Below are 18,883 nucleotides of genomic sequence, written 5' to 3' on the forward strand. Positions count from 1 at the left end.
ACGGGGGGCGGGGGAACACGGGGAGACCCGAGCCGCGCCACGCCACGCCACGGGGAGGACGGGGGGACACGGGGAGACCCGAGCCGTGCAGCGGGTGGGGCGGGGGGGGGATACGGGGAGACCCGAGCCGCGCCGCGGGGGGGACGGGGGGGGACACGGGGAGACCCGAGCTGCACCGCGGGGGGACACGGGGGGGCGGGGCCCTCTTGGCGCGGGGGCCAATTCAGCCGAATCAGCTGAATCGGCCTAAAGCCGGCCCTGGTGTTAAGCTTCTGGAGCCTGAAGGGAGTCATAGAATCATAGAATCATAGAATATCAGGGTTGCAAGGGATCTCAGGAGATTATCTAGTCCAACCCGCTGCTCAAAGCAGGACCAATCCCCAACTAAATCATCCCAGCCAGCAGGGCCGGCTCCAGGCAGAAGACGAGCAAGCTCGTGCTTGGGGCAGCAGATTCTACGGGGCAGAATTCCACCCAATCCTAGGGCAGCATGGCTGCTTTTTTTGTTTTGTTTTGTTTTTTGTTTGCTGATCCAGCCACCCTGTAGAGGGTGGCGGTGCAGAGGAGGGGAGCGCCGTGCTGGGAGCGGGCTGCGTGCTTCATCTGCCCCAGCCGGTGTCAGGTCTGTAGCAAGCCCGGCAGGGCAGCCCACATTCTTCCCTCCCCACCAACCAGAGCGGCGTGGAGCCCTCCCAGCAGGCAGCGGGGCGGTCAGGGCTGCGAGGCGAGCGCCCCGGTTAAGCCCTGGCCGCCCCCTCTCTCTCTCCCCCCGCTTCCGCCTCCTCCCCCTGCTAGCCAGGGAACATCTGCTGTGCAGGGAGTCACCCTGCACCCTGGCTCCGGACGCCCCCCAGGTTTCTTTTTTTCCCTTCCTTTGCCACTCTGGCCGTGCCACAAGTATTTTTTTTCCTATTTTGCCACACTGAGGTGTTTTTTTTTTTTTTTTTTGCTTGTGGAGGCAAAAAAGCCAAAGCCGGCCCTGCCACTTGTCCTTGTTGAACCTCATCAGATTTCTTTTGGCCCAATCCTCTAATTTGTCTAGGTCCCTCTGTATCCTATCCCTACCCTCCAGACTCCCCAGTACTCAAACTTGCCTCTCTCCCACAACACCATCCCAAATATGTGAAGCTTCTGGTTTCACTCCCTCAAGGGCGTGCAATAGTTTTTGAAGCAATAACACACACACACACACACACACACACACACACACACACACACACACACACAAACAAACTTTTTTCAATCTGTCAACTTTATACTCTTTGTATTTAAGCATATAAAGCTCAGGGGAGTACAAATCACACAATGCCATAAACATCCTAAACTCACTGTTCCTCATCAACTCACCCTTCCCTTGGGGTTCCTCTGTGTTCTGCGAGGCAGGCAGGATCCACCATCCACTGCTTACTCTGCCCCTGCCCGACCCTCCCTAATCTTACTCCAGTGCAAGATGGCTTTCTCCCCCAGTTGTCCCCTATCAGTCTATTTAGAGACTCCTGCTGGGGGTCACCTGCTGCTTTTGTTCTGCTTTTTGCTAATTTTCCTCTGCTCTCAAAGCCCTCTGACTTAAGACAGGAGGAGGACATGCCTTCTCCCAGCTAGAGCAAACCCACTGACAAATGACTAGGGAGGAGTATAAAAATATTGCTCAGGCATGCAGGAGTGAAATCAGGAAGGCCAAATCACACTTGGAGTTGCAGTTAGCAAGGGATGTTAAGAGTAACAAGAAGGATTTATTCAGGTATTTTAGCAGGTCAAGGAAAAGTGCGGGGAAGGTAACCTACTGACAGAGGATGTGGAAAAGCTAATATACTCAATGCTTTTTTGCCTATGTCTTCACAAACAAAGTCAGCTCCCAGACTGCTGCACTGGGCAGCACAGCATGGGGAGGAGGTGACCAGCCCTCTGTGGAGAAAAACGTGGTTCAGGACTATTTAGAAAAACTGGATGAGCACAAGTCCATGGGGCCAGATGTGCTGCATCCAGCAGATGTGATTGCAGAGCCATTGGCCATTATCTTTGAAAACTCATGCGGATCAGGGGAGGTCCCAGATGACTGGAAAAAGGCTAATGTAGTGCCCATCTTTAAAAAAGGGAAGAAGGAGGATCCGGGGAACTATGGGCCAGTCAGCCTCACCTCATTCCCTGGAAAAATCATGGAGCAGGTCCACAAGGAATCAATTCTGAAGCACTTAGAGGAGAGGAAAGTGATCAGGAACAGTCAGCATGGATTCACCAAGGGCAAGTCATGCCTGACTAACCCAGTTGCCTTCTATGAGGAGATAATTGGGTCTGTGGATGCGGGGAAAGCAGTGGATGTATTATTCCTTGACTTTAGCAAAGCTTTTGATACGGTCTCCCACAGTATTCTTGCCAGCAAGTTAAAGAAGTATGGGCTCGATGAATGGACTATAAGGTGGATAGAAAGCTGGCTAGATCATTGGGCTTGACAGATAGTGATTAATGGCTCCATGTCTAGTTGGCAGCCGGTATCAAGCGGAGTGCCCCAAGGGTCTGTCCTGGGGCTGGTTTTGTTCAATATCTTCATTAATGATCTGCAAGATTAATGGCGTGGATTGCACCCTCCGCAAGTTTGTAGATTACACTAAACTGGGAGGACTGGTAGATACACTGGAGGAAAGGGGTAGGATACAGAGGGACCTAGACATATTAGAGGATTGGGCCAAAAGAAATCTGATGAGGTTCAAAAAGGATAAGTGCAGAGTCGTGCACTTAGGATGGAAGAATCCCATACACTGCTACAAACTAGGAGCCGAGCGGTTTAAGTAGCAGTTCTGCAGAAAGAAGAACAGGAGTACTTGTGGCACCTTAGAGACTAACAAATTTATTAGAGCATAAGCTTTCGTGGACTACAGCCCACTTCTTCGGATGCATATAGAATGGAACATATATTGAGGAGATATATATACACACATACAGAGAGCATAAACAGGTGGGAGTTGTCTTACCAACTCTGAGAGGCCAATTAAGTAAGAGGAAAAAAAAAAACTTTTGAAGTGATAATCAAGCTAGCCCAGTACAGACAGTTTGATAAGACGTGTGAGAATACTTACAAGGGGAGATAGATTCAATGTTTGTAATGGCTCAGCCATTCCCATTCCTTATTCAAACCGGAGTTGATTGTGTCTAGTTTGCATATCAATTCTAGCTCAGCAGTCTCTCGTTGGAGTCTGTTTTTGAAGTTTTTCTATTGTAATATAGCCACCCGCAGGTCTGTCACTGAAGGACCAGACAGGTTAAAGTGTTCTCCCACTGGTTTTTGAGTATTTTGATTCCTGATGTCAGATTTGTGTCCATTAATTCTTTTGCGTAGAGACTGTCCGGTTTGGCCAATGTACATGGCAGAGAACCTAGGGGTTACAGTGGATAGGAAGCTGGATATGAATCAAGAGTGTGCCCTTGTTGCCAAGAAGGCTAACGGAATTTTGGGCTGTATACGTAGGGGTATTGCCAGCAGATCGTGGGACTTGATTGTTCCCTTCTATTCGGCATTGGTCAGGCCTCATCTGGAGTGCTGTGTCAAGTTTTGGGCCCCACATTACAAGAAGGATGTAGAAAAAATTGGAAAGAGTCCAGTGGAGGGCAACTAAAATGATTAGGGGGCTGGAGCACATGATTTATGAGACGAGGCTGACGGAACTGGGATTATCTAATCTGCAGAAGAGAAGACTGAAGGGGGAATTGATAGCTGCTTTCAACTACCTGAAAGGGGGTTCCAAAGAGGATGGATCTAGACTGTTCTCAGTGGTAGCAGATGACAGAACAAGGAGTAATGGTCTCAAATTGCAGTGGGGAAGGTTTAGGCTGGATATTAGGAAAAACATTTTCATTGGGAGGGTGGTGAAGCACTGGAATGTGTTACCTAGGGAGGTGGTGGAATCTCCTTCCTTAGAGATTTTTAAGGTCACTCTTGACAAAGCCCTAGCTGGGATGATTTAGTTGGGGATTGATATTGCTTTGAGCAGGGGTTTGGACTAGATGACCTCCTGAGATCCCTTCCAACCCTGTTGTTCTATGATTCTATGATTCATTGTCTCAAGGAGTTTTACTTGTATTTAAATGATCATTGATTGCTGATCACTCCACAAATCAGGAGTATTCAGATAGAATTCCCCATTCATCACATGTTTCCCCTTTCCAGAAAGAACAGGGCAAGGGTATGCAACAGGTACCCCAGTGATTTTCTGGCTCCCCACTCCTAGACAGACCATCTGCTGTTACTACTTCTCCATATGAACTTCATACATTCAGTCAGCCAATGAGCAATTCTGGTGACCATACCAAATACAGCTTCATGACAACAATGTAGGTCAATTCCTCTGTTGATGCCTCCAGTGGTTGCTTCATACACATTTGGGCTTTTCTCACCCTTTTCCTCATATCATGGATTTCTCAGCACTCTTTACCATGCATAAGCTTCTTTGGTGTCCATATTAACTCAGGCTACAGGCATCATACCCATAACTGTTTGCCTGCTAGCTCCAAACCAGCCACACCCTTATTTCCTTCCTCTGGGGTCCCATGGACATGACTTGACCCTCTTCTCCTCCTTTATTTCCCCATTGTGTTCCAAAAAAGGGCACCCACTGTAGCTATAGGCTGCTCGGTTCTCACCTCTCTCAGGCAGAGACTCACATCCCCACTCTCTCCTGATCAGGGGTTTTCTAAGCTGCACAGCCTCCTGCTTACACTGTGCTATTCCCAGAAAGCCAGAGTGTCTAAACAAGTTTACAGCCACACATTGTTTTTTCTACAGAGACTATAAACAGTGTAAATGCCCACAGGTATAGACCACAGAGCCATTTTGAAGCAAGCACATTTATTCTTAAGGTAAAAGAATTACCGAGAAGCTGTATTAAAAATAAAATAACCTACACACATGATAATAAACTTACCAGACATCATCCTGGTAGGAGTAACCCACCAAGGCATTTTTCTGTGCTCACATCCAATCTCTCCCCTCGAGAAGTTACATAAAATCCCGGCCCACACTAATGCATACATTTTGCATTTAGTACAATGGACTCCAGAGACACTTAAAGTGGATAAACACCAGGGAAGAAGAAGATGCTACAGGACCATGTTGGCACAGCACAAAATGGAGATAAACTGGTCATGAGTAAATTCAGGCTGGAAATCAGAAGAAGGTTTGCAGCCGTCAGAGAAGTGAAGTTCTGGAGCAGGTTTGCAATTACAGTATTACTTCAAAATATTAGTGTTTCCCACTGCTGTTTAAAGCGTGGTTTCCAATTAAGAGAGTCAGAAATTGTCCATCTTTAAAGAGTTCCAGTTGTATTTTTTTAAATTGGTCAGTACATGAATTCCCTAATATATTTAATAGAAACAGTAACTTACTGTGCTGTTCATTGCGGATTTTACTCCAACTTGCTTAGTGTTTGATCCTCCAGCTCCAAGAATCTATCTATCTATCTATCTATCTATCTATCTATCTATCTATCTATCTATCTATCTATCTATCTATCTATCTATCTATCTATCTATCTATCTCAGTGTCCACTTCCACTGTATTATCTAAATGTCAGAGGGACAGATTTCAAAGAATCCTTTCACCTGAACACTCTGAGACTGACCTGACAGAACTAGACTCAAAACTGTTGCTCTCTGCAGAGGAGCCGTGTGTAGCTGAGTCTGATTGTCAGTGACATTAGGAGACTCATGCTGTAGAAGACAATTTATCCATTTCTGTTTCCTAAGGGCTTCCTAGATTCACTCCCTGAAGCCCTGCACAGCTCAGAAGCAGCGGCCCAGAGGCAAAAGTGCATCAATTCATAGATGATTAAGGCAAAAGGCACCTCTATGCCCCTCTATTCTGACCCCTACCTAGCACAGGCCCTAGGATCTGCCCCAGGGTTCCCTGATACCAGACCAGCTTCTGTTTTATCCATGAGGCAGAGTTACAAAGATATTTAGGCAACTAAAGATGGAAACAGGAGACTAGTGGGATTTACAAAAGCTCCTAAATTCAATGGGAGTTAAAGCCCCTAATGTGTTCAGGTGCTTTTGTGAATTCCACATAGATACCATCTCCATGTTTAAGTGCATAAACTCCTGTATAAAGCTGGCATTGTGTCTAACATGTTAATTTCCCAGGCTTTTCTTTCTTTTCAGAAATACTAAGTCTGGGATTTGCAAAGGTGACTAAGGTATGCAAACCTGGGATGCCGACCTGCCTTGGCCTGCCTGGAACACTCCAGCCTACTGTGATATAAGTATAACCAGGTAGCAGGGGCTGGAGAAACAAGGTCAAAACACCTGGTGCTCTTGCGATCTAAACCTGGCTATGCCTCTCAGTTACTTTCCGTGCCCCAGTTTCCCAGCTTGTAACCGGAGGGATAAGCACTGAGAATGGATGAATACTACATAAGGAATCATTTATTTAGGGCTCACTCCACTATTCAGTTTGGTTCAAGCCCTTAATTAATTTTCATAGATCATGGTGAAATATTTGTTGTTGTTTTTTTTTCAAAACAGAATTTGCCTGTTTCCCACAGGAATGTAGGAATCACCAGAGTCTAGTGCCCGCGGTCTCACTGGGCCCAGTACCAAATACTGCACCACCTAGAACAGCTGGAGTTGGCGCTGGGGAGCTGCTCTAATTGCAGCCAGTACACGATCATTTGCCTGAGTCTGCAGAGAGCCTGAGACAATGGCTCTGACAGAATGGAACTGCCCCAGGCTTTTCCATGAGTGTTCATCTCCCAGCCCCACTGCTCTCGAGAACCCCACCAACCCCACCGCCAGCATGGGGCTCTGTGTGCAGGAGGCGGGAAGAGCACAACTGTCCCCACCTCCTCACCCAAGCAGATACTGTCTGGTGGGCAAGTGAGGACTGGGGGGACAACTGCTGTCATTCCATGTGAGCCAGGGTCAAAGGGGCAGAGCCCCATGCATGGCCTGGAGTGTCTGAACCCCGCCCTGAGAGTTGGCAGAGATTTATGGGACTAAATGTGCCTCTTTCCTCTGGCTCCTGGGAACAGCCCTGCTCAGAGCAGTGACTCCTGGTGGGACCAGCCCCAGCTGCTGTACAGGAAGAGGCAGGGAGCATCCCCTCTCCCGTGCACAATTCTGCACTGACCTTCATGTCAGGGAGTTTCCCAGTGACTTAGAGGCTGGGTGGAGACTGGAACCATGGCGGGTTTATTTCATACTCTATCTAACATAACCATGGAGGCTCTCATAATCCATGCCAATGTCTCACCTGCTGAGCTCTTTGTCTCAGCGATACCTTGTGGCAGTGAGTTCCCCAGTTCAACTGTGTGCTCAGCAGTCCTGGGCAGAGGCCACCCTGAGCACTGTTCAGAACAGCGGGACTGGGCTAGGCAGAGGAAGGAGGAGTGTGAGAGAGGAAGGAAGTGATAACCAGGGTTTGCCAATGGGCAGAAGCAGGGGAAATAGTCTTTTGCTTGGATGGGGTTAGGTGGAAGGAATCAGGGGTGGGTGGACTCTTCCATGGGCCTGGGACCAGGTCAAAGGAGTGAGGCTGAGCAGATAAGGGGACTAGTAGTCAGAGGGGTTAAGCAGGTATCTCTGAGGAAGCTGAGTCAGGAACTCTGGGTGGAGGAATTGGGTCAATGATCCTCTCTTCCAAGTAAAACACAACAGTGATGTCATGGACAATGTCCATATTCCTGATTGAAAGATTTATTTAGTAATGTTCTGATTTCTGACATTTCAAAAGATTGGTATTTTTGGTATTTTTTACCTGTTTAACATATGATTACATTGAAATAAGAAAAAGAAGCCCATGTAAGGCACCTTAGCACGTAACTGGTAGTACAAAAAATAAAGTTGAAATAATAATTCAAAATGGAAACTACTGTTTAAAATGTTCCCAATGTAAAATAAAAACATTTAATTGAAAATGATATTTTCCCACAAAAAAATAAAATAAAATAAAATAAAATAAAATAAAATAAAATAAAATAAAATTGATGTCAGTGAAACAGGTAGTTTTGTTGAGAATATTTTTTTGGTCAAAGATTTCTGACCACTTTGGCTGTCTAACAGCTAAAGGTACTGACTGGAAAGGGTTTGTTCATCATTTGCTTACAGTCAGTTCGACGTACTTCAGTGCACTGTTGTGTCAGGCTACAGTGGTCAGTATCTTGAGGAATCAAACACGTTAGATTCACAAGAGACCTGAGGTGCCAGCTGCCACTTGAGGCACCTGGGGCTGGACTCACGAAGAAATGTAACCTTGCAATGCTGAGTGGTCCCCACAGTTAAGTGGATGGTACCTAGAAAATCACCGAGGTTCAAAAAGCCTGCATTTGGTACTCAATGAATGGGAAATGATGGCGCCTCAGAATGGGATCCATAAAAGCCAATGTGCTTGGCAGCTCCTCGGCTAAGGCGTCCAATGGGAGATGCAGTGTGCTAAGCCCTGCCCCACTCTCAGAGGTAGGCACCTAAGCACAGGCTACAGGGAGGTGCGTCCCGCTGCTGGGGATTCCCAGCTGTGATCCCTCTCCTGGAGTTAGGAGCTTAGGCCGTGTTAGCGGTGGAAGGAGGAGCTCCCTCACAACCATTAGCCCAGCACTAAGGGTATCACCTGGGGAGTAGGAGACCCTAGATGCACATCCCCCCTTCTGTCTCCCACACCCCAGGTTAATGCGCTGATCATGTGGCTAAGAGCTACAAGGGAAGTACTCCTGCTTCATCATTGTGTGTGACATGCCTATGGGGTCCCGATCTGGTAGACAAACTCTGGGCAGACTTACTGCACTGGCTCTGCAGCTGAGTTAGGGGATGAATACCTGTTGTCCCCTGGCTGATGCATCGCTCTGGGGGTTAGGTATCTCTCCCCTCTACCCTCCACCTTCCTCCATTGACTCCCAGAAAGGGATCACAGTTGGGAATCCCAAGCAGAGGGAGGCACCTCCCTGCAGCGTGGACTTAGGTGCCAAATTCTCCAAGAGGGGCAGAGCTTTGTGCATGCCCCTCTCCCTGGCATCTCCCCCTGGCTAGCTTAGGCGAGAAGCCTCCTTTGCAATGCCTACATCCCTCTGTGAATCTGGCCCTTGCAGCCTGCTCAGGCTGGCTGGGTCACCCATCATGTCAGGGACACTCCCCTTTGCAACCAGGAACCTCCGCACTCCCCATTGCATAATGTTATTACTCCCAGAATGTGACTGGACAATAATAGGCCACCGCTGGATAGGATTAGAACCAGTGCTTGGGGGCTTTCCATTGGCCACGGTGCCCGTCACTTTCAGTGACCTCGCAGAAGGTGGATGGAAAGAGGAGGTGAAGACAGCACAGACAAGACGGGGGATGGTGGGGAACGGGAAGCAGGATGCTCCTTTCCCACGGGGGGATAGACAAGCCAAGGGATCCCCCTCCCCAAGGCACTCAGCAGTCAGGCTGCCCCAATGGGTCTTGCCTTCAGAATCAGGGGTACAGGGATCCCTTGTCGGGCCTGCAGCTTCCCCCAGGAGCCAGTGACCAGCCCCCTCATGATGGTGTCAGTGACCAGCGTTCCCCACAATCCTCCCCCATCTCGAGGGGCTTGAAGTGAGGACTCTGCAAATCTCCCTAAAATTAACGTGGAAATGTTGGTCAGTCAGAGTCTGACTGTGATCTCGTTCACACTGGGCTTACCCCCTTTGATACTTGCCAACTCCAGTAGAGATACTAATGGTCTACATCAGGGGTTCTCAGCCTTTCTCTTTCTGAGGCCCCGACCCAACGTGCTATAAAAACCCCACGGCCCACCTGTGCCCCACTGTTTTTCTATATATAAAAGCCAGGGCTGGCTTTAGGGGGTAGCAAGGAGGGCAACAGCCTAGGGCCCCAGGCCACAGGGGGCACCGCAAAGCTAAGTTGCTCAGACTTTGGTTTCAGCCCCGGGTGGTGGTACTCGGGGCCCCGGGCTGCAGTCCGGCACAACAGGGCTTTGGCTTTCTGCCCTAGGCCTTAGTGAGTCTAATGCCGACCATGCTTGGCAGACCCCCTTGAACCTGCCTGCAGCCCTCCAGGGAATCCCAAACCCTGGCGGAGAATCACTGCTGTAGACCAGGGGTTCTCAACCTTTTTCTTTCTGAGGTCCTCCCAAACATACTATAAAAACTCCACGGCCCACCTGTGCCACAACAACTGGTTTTCTGCTTATAGAAGCCAGGACTGGAGTTAGCGGGTCACAAGCAGGGCAATTGCCTGGGTCCCCATGCCACAGGGGAACCCAAGAAGCTAAGTAGCTCAAGGCCCCAGGCTTCAGCACCATATAACGGGGCTTCAGCTTTCTGCCCTGGGACCCAGTGAATCTAATGCTGGCCCTGCTTGGTGGACCCCCTGAAACCTGTTTGAGGTGTCCCAGGGGGCCCCAGCCCCCTGGTTCAGAACCACTGCTCTACACAATTGAGGGATCAGTCTTAGGCCCATTCATTGAAGCTTCGCTACAGTTTATTCACCTGATCCTCTTGGGCATGAATGACTTGACTTTAACGGAGTTACTCCTGATTTGCACCATATTGGGTGAGCAAAATTAAGCCAACTCACTCCCGCTTTCCAATGTGTCACATATAGCACCCTGCCCATCACATCTTGCGCTTCATATTTTATTGCCTGGCATCTTGGGCAATTGCTTATATTTCTGCACAATTGAGTGCAAAGTGGGTGTCAGAGGCTACCCTTCTAGTGCAATAGAGTTTCACACCCACTTGGCACAGATGTAAACGGCTCGGATTGAATTGAGCCATTCATAGGAAAGAGATTCACATTGTGATCTCTCTCCCTAATTTTGTGTAGAGGACAGGAATTATTGTTTTTGCTCTCTCTCTCCCCCATGCAGCCTCCAAGGAAAGGCCAGACAATCCACCCTCTTATGCTGAGTGTTAACAACAAAGAAAACAACTGAACAGAAATATTCGTTCCAGATAAAATTATGAGATGCTACATGGGACCTACATCCCAAAGGACTGTAATGAGACATTAATATAGGACCTTGCATTGGAGCAAAGACAATTTATCACTCTTCTCATCTCTGCATCACTCATTGATGTGACTCCTTTGTCAGAAGCAAATGAAGGTGCATGTGAATCTGTTCAGCGACTTCATATTTTTTTACCTACTTTATAATAATTCATGGGTTGCAAAGCAGGACAGACACCCCGGGATCTTCGCAGCATCAACAAGTCATTTATTTTTTCCTGGTATGGTTTCATATTCATTAGGGGCACTGGGGGACTTTCAAAGGGGTATTGGAGCCCAACTATCATTGAATATTAACATGGATTGAAGTGGTTCTTGTTGATATTCCTGGATGCAGGGTTACTTAATTAAAGTGATAACTAATCACAGAGATCTGGGTAGATCTAGGATAGATAGATAGATAGATAGATAGATAGATAGATAGATAGATAGATAGATAGATGTGTTGTTAGAGAGAGAAAAAGAGAATAAAATCTAGTTTAAAAATGCCATCATTACAATGAATTATATTTGCTAAGATTTTTTTCTTTCTGTACCAGATTCCAGGGTTTTCTTGCTCATGTGAATAGCTCATTGTGACCTAGATTTTGCCTCAGCACTTTGCTTCAGTAATCAGTAGAACTCGTAAATATAATGGAAATTTGGACTTATGCTGAAATTTTCAAAAGTAGAAGGGAGATACGGAGTCCATTCATCCCAGGGGTTATTGGCAATTTTTGACTTTTTAATGAAAAAAACAAAACTTCAAAATGGTTTGTTCAAAAAAATCAATTGGTCAATAAATTCCTCCCCCTCGCCCCCCGCTGGAAAGCAGTCACATGGCACAATAAATTTATAATAAATAAACAAATAAAAATAAAATAAATATTTATTCAGAAATCCAGTTTTCCATCCGAACAAAAGTTGTGGTGGGAAATTTTCGACCTTCCCTACCGATCTTCCTGCAGGGAAGCTGGATTTTCAGAGGATCTCATCTCCCATTATAGGTGCCTAAATGAAGTGACCGGTCTTTTTTAAAGAGCAGAGCAGCCAGCATCTCCTCCTCAGAATGGTAAATTCCTTTGATGATCTGGTTTCATTCTTTGTGTGTCTAAACAGGAGTGGTCAGGTGCTGATCTTTTTCGAACATCAGACCGAGAGTATTTTTTGTGATACGGTAGCTCAGCAGTTAGAGCACTAAGCTTCTAAACCTGAGCTGTGAGCTTGAATCTCAGTTGACCATCATGAGTTATTCTTCTTTTGAGATCTCCCAGAAATGTACAACAATTACACTTGATCAGAAATTCTGTCAATTTTCATCTTTTAGCAGAAAATTTTCTGCCTAGCAAAACTTTTTGTGGAAACTGTTAGCTGTCCCCCCAAAATGTTCAGTTTTTTTAAGTGAAAACTGAACAATTTCAGCCAAGAACTGAAAATATTTGAATTGGGAGGGGAGGGTGTCAGAAAAAGCATTTCACTTACAAAAATCAAAATGTTTTGGGACTTTGTTGGATGAAATGTCACAAGTTTCCACTGAATTTATTTTAAAAAATGTACGTTTTTGCAATTAAAATTTTTCATGGTGGAAAGAGGAAACACTTTCTGACCAGGTCTAGGAAGAACCTGTATAGAACCTGAAAGTTACAAAAAAAGGTGGCAGAACACAGATTAATATGGTTGGATATTGCTGATGTCTTCTGGGTACTCAGAGGATGAGTAACGAATGGCCAGTGTGATCTATTGACAGGACAAGCTATCATTCTAAGTTTGTGAGGGTTTCCTGCTCCTGATAGCAGGCTAGGGGAATCTGTAGGGAAGTGTGTGCTCTTCGGCATTCAGCTTACATAGAGCCAGACTAGGGTAAAATGGGGTCAGTGTGCTTCTCTGCCTTAGGAAGCAGCCTTCTTTGTCTCTCTCTGGTTTTAGGTTCTTGTGTGTTATTCTCAGAAATGAAGTAGTGTTATATTGCCGCCTTCCAGCAAGAGTATTTTATGTTTTTTATTTAACTTCCCTATGTATAACAGACAGCAATGTCACAACCTCCCTCTGCATACAAAAGGTTATAGGGCACATGCATTGGGAAAAAGATGTTTGTTTCAGCTGTCTTCATTCTAACTACATTTTTCTTACGTCTTTTCCTGGTCTTTCCCATTCACGCCAGGTAGGACATGACCAACCAAACGTCTGTGAATGAATTCCGTCTCCTGGGATTTTCTGACATCCGTGAGCTGCAGATCTTGCACTTTCTTGTGTTCCTGTTTGTTTATGTGGCCGCCCTCATGGGGAATTTCCTCATCATTGTCCTCGTGACCCTCGACCATCACCTCCACAGCCCCATGTACTTCTTTCTCAAGAACATGTCATTCTTAGACCTCTGCTACATCTCTGCCACTGTCCCCAAATCCATAGTAAATGCCATCATGCAGCGCCACTCCATTTCTTTCCACAGCTGCTTCCTGCAGTTGTTTTTCTTCATCACGTTTGGGACAGCAGAGTTGGCCTTGCTGACTGTCATGGCATATGACCGCTACCTGGCCATCTGCATACCTCTGAGGTACAGGACAGTAATGAACAGCAGAGCATGTAACCAGATGGCTGCCGGGTCCTGGCTCAGTGGAGCACTGTATTCAGTGCTGCACGTGGGTAACTCATTCAGCTTACCCTTCTGTGGGCCCAACTTTGTCCACCAGTTCTTCTGTGACATCCCACCCCTCCTGCAGCTCTCTTGCTCTGACACGCAGCCCAACAAGGTCCACAACATCGTCTTAGCCCTCTGCTATGGCTTTATCTGCTTCACCTTTATCTTTGTGTCCTATGTTCACATTTTCAAAACTGTAGTGAGAATCCCCTCTGCAGGGGGCAGGTATAAAGCCTTCTCCACGTGCCTGCCCCATCTGATTGTAGTCTCCTTGTTCATCGGCACTGGATTCTTCATGTACATGAAGCCAAACTCTAGGTCCCCGTCAACTCAAGACATGTTAGTGCCTGTACTCTATGCTGTTGTACCACCGGTACTAAACCCTATTATCTACAGCCTCAGGAATAAGGAGATAAAAGCAGAGTTAAGACAAGTGAAAAGGCAGGGGTGGAATATGGCCACATATTTCCGCTGATCTGCTAAAAAAAAAAAAAATTCAGAAAAGCATCACAGAAGGTACCCAGATACCATAGCAATGGGTGAAAAAATAAATAGCGGAGGTTAGTATTTTTAGATAGATAGATAGATAGATAGATAGATAGATAGATAGATAGATAGATAGATAGATAGATAGATTCAGGATGTATCAAAGTTTATATTTCTCTCCATATGTCAGCAAATATAAGTTTCTTCTATTTTATCTTACTCCTAGTGCTGCTCAGAAAGTTTCCTGGAAATATTTTTTCTTATGTCAAATTTAGACTTTTCTTAGACAATCTCAAAACCAGTGTGTGAAGTTCAGGAAGTCATTTTAATCTTCCTATGCGCCAGTTCCCCTTATGTAACATGCAGGTGATTGGGACCAAAGGTCAAAATTTCAGAAAAAAAATGGTGGAAGGGTATAATGGAAATAGGGTATTTTGTCTTGATCTGGGTCGGATGCCTGGGGAGTCGGCTGTCTTCCAGAGCAAACTGATTTCCCTGGTGTGCAGTCTGGCTCCCAGAAGCCTTCTCCACCTATGCCTCATACATAAGGCTATGTTTTAGTCATGGGTATTTTTAGTAAAAGTGACGGACAGGTCATGGGCAGTAAACAAAAATTCACGGCCCATGACCTGTCCATGACTTTTACTATATATCCCTGACTAAAACTTGCAGGGAGCTGCATGGGTGCACTGTGGGTGCTTGGGGCAGGTGGGCAGCAGCACGCAGGCCGTACCGCCACTGGTGCTGGGGGGGTGGGGCTCCCTACCTGGCTGGACGCCTCTCTCCACCCCCCCCCGGCAGCAGCAGAGTTTGGGTATGGGAGGAGGCGAGGCAGGCTCTGGGCGGTGCTTACCTGGGGGGCTCCCACACTCAGCTGCTAGGCACAGGTGTGGCAGCACTCATTGGCCAAGCAGGCCAACCCCAGTCTTGAGTCTTACTGCAGGAAAGTGGATAAAGCTTCATAAACAGTTATTATAACCTATAGCAGCAAATGTTGATGGGAAAAGGTACAAAAGGGAGACAGAGAGACTGGATTAGTCTGAAGAAAAAGGCCTCCTGATATAATCAAGGACTGTATTAAGATCTCATGCCCGGTACACAGGGCAAGTGTGGGACTGGAAATCAATGCACCCAAATTGGTGTGTCGGAAATTAGTTCTAAATTATGGACACATTAATTAGGGGATCTTTTTATCTCTTTATATCTTCTAGTCCTTAAAAGAGACTTCAGATGGAAAATTGAGGGATGGGGACACAGTGGACTCTGGCTGACTGAAAGACAAGGAAAGGGGAAGGAGTGAGCTTCACAATCTTGACTGCCACCTTCACAATCTGCAGGGACCCCAGTGTCCACCATGACACCATTGGGCCTTTGTCATCCTAATCCTGAGAGATGTCCTCATCAGACCAGGCCAGAGAGAGGGATTCAGATGATATCGCCCATTCAACTGACTCCAGCTCAAGCTCAGCCACTACACGACACGGGAGACTTTGCCGTTCCCCCTCCCCACTCGTATGCCCTTTTCCTTCCCCACCTTTTTCCTTCTCTTTTTTCTCCCTCTCCTTTTTCCTTCTGTCTATTAAAAGTCTGGCTTAGCTGGCCAAGACGGCATCTTCTGCAACATTTCTGTAAGACTTTGACCAAAGAGGCAGCTAAAAGCAATGTCCAAAACAGCCTAAGAACATAAGAACGGCCATACTGGGTCAGACCAAAGGTCCATCTAGCTCAGTATCCTGTCTTCAGACATCGGCCAGTGCCAGGTGCCCCAGAGGGAATGAACAGAACAGGTAATCGCCAAGTGATCCATTCCCTGCTGCCCACTCCCAGCCTCTGGCAAACAGAGGCTAGGGACATCATCCCTGTCCATCCTGGCTAATAGCCATTGATGGACCTATCCTCCATGAACTTATCTGGTTCTTTTTTGAACCCTGTTATAGTCATGGCCTTCACAACGTCCTCTGGCAAAGAGTTCCACAGGTTGACTGATGCTGGTACAATTTGACAAGTCTCATTGTGACTGGTAAGACCATGTGCTGGACCTGTGTTTTTCCATCAGTGAGGTTGTGAGTAAGAGTCAACGTCAGAGGAAAAAGTTGCATTTTCTACCTTGGCTGTTCTTTTCTCTCCCCTTTTGCATGTGCTTGATTTGAAACGGGATCAGACTTTAACGAGAAATGCAACAACCCCAGCACCAGAGCATTTGAACTAAGTTCATTTATTTTCCTGAAAAAGGACAGTTATCACCATCTTTGCCATCATCTAGAAGACAGAGAAGTTTGTGTTTATTTTTCTTTTCCATTCCAAAGACTCTCTCCAGCTAAAGGGAAAAGGAACAAGGGATGGTGCTAAATGAAAGCCTTACTTAAGATTTTACATTTCAAATGCTTTACCTGTTTCCTCTTCTTCTTTGTATCTTTAATAAAAAGTTAAAAGGATTTTTAATAATGAGTTTGCCATGACACTGAGCAGGCTGAGGTCTCTGTATACCAAACCCCAAACCTTGTTTAAAATGGTTTCATACTGGACAGTGACTGGGTCATGTTAACACCTTTGACTCTTTGGGCCCATTTATTCCATCAAAATTAATACAAGAGAGTTCCATCTTCATCTACATCCGACCCAGGGAAAGCCATTCCTTGGCCCTCAACAAAGTGGCCAGTATCCTAAACGCATTGGGAACGCCATTGCAGAACCTGATCATCTGCAGCCCGAGGAACATGAAGGTGAAAGGGGCCTTGACAGATGACCTCAGGAGGAAGCTGTATTTCTTCAAGGAACCCCAGGGCACTTTGACTGGGTCTCTAAGAGGGGAATTGTGTAAAAGCCAAGAGATAACAATTTCAAAAGCACATAAGTGACTTAGGAGCCAATGTCCCGTTTTCAAAATTGCCTTAGTCACTCCAGAGCGTCAGTCCCATTCAAAGTCAATAAGACTTTAGGACTAGATTTGTAATGGTACTGAGGCATCAAGTGGGATTTTCAGAAGCACACAGGCATGTAAAACTCATTGATTTCAGTGGCATGTAAGTGCACAGGTGCTTTTGAAAATCCTACTTGCACCTAAATGGCCCTCTTATGGCCCTATTAAACTCATAAGCACCTAAGTTGTATTGAAAATGAGACTTAGGTTCTTAAATTGGATGGCTTTGAGAATTTTCCCCAATGAACAGAAAACACTCTCTCTGTGGGTACATCTACACGACTATTTTTAGCTGACTAGCTCAATCAAACTAGCACAGATATTTCTGCTTGAGCTGGAAGTTACACCTGCAGTTGCACAATAGACAAATCCTGACTGTGTGTGTGTGTAAGAAAGAGAGTTAGAGAAAGAGAGAGAGAAAAACGACAACTAGACAACCTATAGCCAGGTCAACACTAGAAAAGATTTGCCAGTATACCTATCCTGGCAAACATTCCTAATGTAAATACAGCTTTTGCCAGCTTTTGTTGCTATAGTTTAGACCAGTTGTCCAAGAGAAATTAGCTATACAGGAAAATGACCTTTCCGCCAGTGTAACCATGTTCTCATTATGGCTTTTGCCAGTACTGAAATATTACAGAAGTAAACACAACCCATAAATGACACTGCTATGATGGCAAACATTTCTAGTGTAAGTCTAGCCTATGTGTTCCTTTGTAAGGTTACATTATAAGTGTATATTTCTGAGTCTTTGCTTTGTGTGTGTGTTTGCTAGTGAATAATGTTGTATGAATGTGTCTGTTTCAGTCCATGTATGTTATTTGGTGTGTAGATAAATGCACATGTGAGTTTTGACATTCCTCTGTGTGTCCTTCAGAATGTACATACTTAGCAGCTTTGGCAATAGCCAATACTTGGCACTTCACCACAGGTCAGAAAACACCTCGCCCAGTGTTGGGGATGAGATATAATTTTCCCCTTAGGCCACAATTTTCAGAACAATTCACTTCCCACTCAGGCACCAAATTAAGTGGCCAGATTCTTAAAAGATTCCAGTAGACTGGGGGCTGAGGAGACCTGTCCAGGAAGTGATTTTTTCTCCGCAAAATTTTTCTTGGTATTGTTTTCAGTTTTCATATATAAATATATAAAAAACAAATAATAACAAGTCCTGAACATTTTCTATGAGAACTGAATTTTTCTGGAGAAACTGTCAATGGCATTTGGGTGTCCACATCCCCTCAACTCTTGAAAATCCCAGTCTTGGTGACTGGGAGGTGACAGGGGAACTGGGACATACCAAGGTTGTGTAGCTGGTTTAAACTCACACTCTCAGCCTGTGTCAGCCGTCGGAACAGAACCTAGGTCTCCTGACTTAGGAGGAGACTAACAAATTAAAGGGAGCTAGGTGCTGACATACCATTGAATTTCCATAGCAGTTGAGTTTCTTACTGCTTTAAGCTCCACTGAGAATACCACTTGACTTCACCCTTTGAAGACTGCCCAGTGAAATCAGCCTCATGATCTCCTCTAACTGAGGGAACCATCATAACTCAACCCCAGAGCTGGTCACAAAAACAAGTCCCAGTTGGCATTGTTCAACCTATTTAAAGTGTCTATATGGAACACCACGACTGCAGTATCTGAGCCAGGAGGGCTAAAAACATTCCCTCAAAACTTTTCCCAACAGAAAATTGCAGGGTTGACAAAATTAAAAAAAAAAATCACAGAAAGTATCGATTGTCCTTTTCCATTTTCCAATTTTAATTACAAATAAATAATGACTATCCCCCCAAATTCAATAGCTAGTGGGAATGAATCACTCTGTAACCATTAAAAGTTACACTCTTGTAATTAATCAAATGGGGTAAAGAGCTAAGGAATTGCAG

General features: G+C 45.8%; 1 protein-coding gene across 1 annotated transcript; it reads left to right on the forward strand.

The window, feature by feature from the left end:
• The first annotated feature begins 12,420 nt into the window (after positions 1 to 12,420).
• Positions 12,421 to 14,199, forward strand: LOC135975538 (olfactory receptor 14A16-like). The gene has a single exon (XM_065566754.1). The coding sequence runs from the start codon at positions 13,119 to 13,121 to the stop codon at positions 14,061 to 14,063; it is 945 nt and encodes a 314-aa protein (XP_065422826.1). The 5' UTR covers positions 12,421 to 13,118; the 3' UTR covers positions 14,064 to 14,199.
• The last annotated feature ends 4,684 nt before the right edge of the window (positions 14,200 to 18,883 follow it).

This window comes from Chrysemys picta, chromosome 13, assembly GCF_011386835.1.
Source record: "Chrysemys picta bellii isolate R12L10 chromosome 13, ASM1138683v2, whole genome shotgun sequence".
In the NCBI taxonomy this organism is placed as follows: Eukaryota; Metazoa; Chordata; order Testudines; family Emydidae; genus Chrysemys; species Chrysemys picta.

Coding starts and splice junctions, on each gene's coding strand:
- LOC135975538 (XM_065566754.1), top strand. CDS start 13,119: ATGACCAACCAAACGTCTGTGAATGAATTCCGTCTCCTGGGATTTTCT.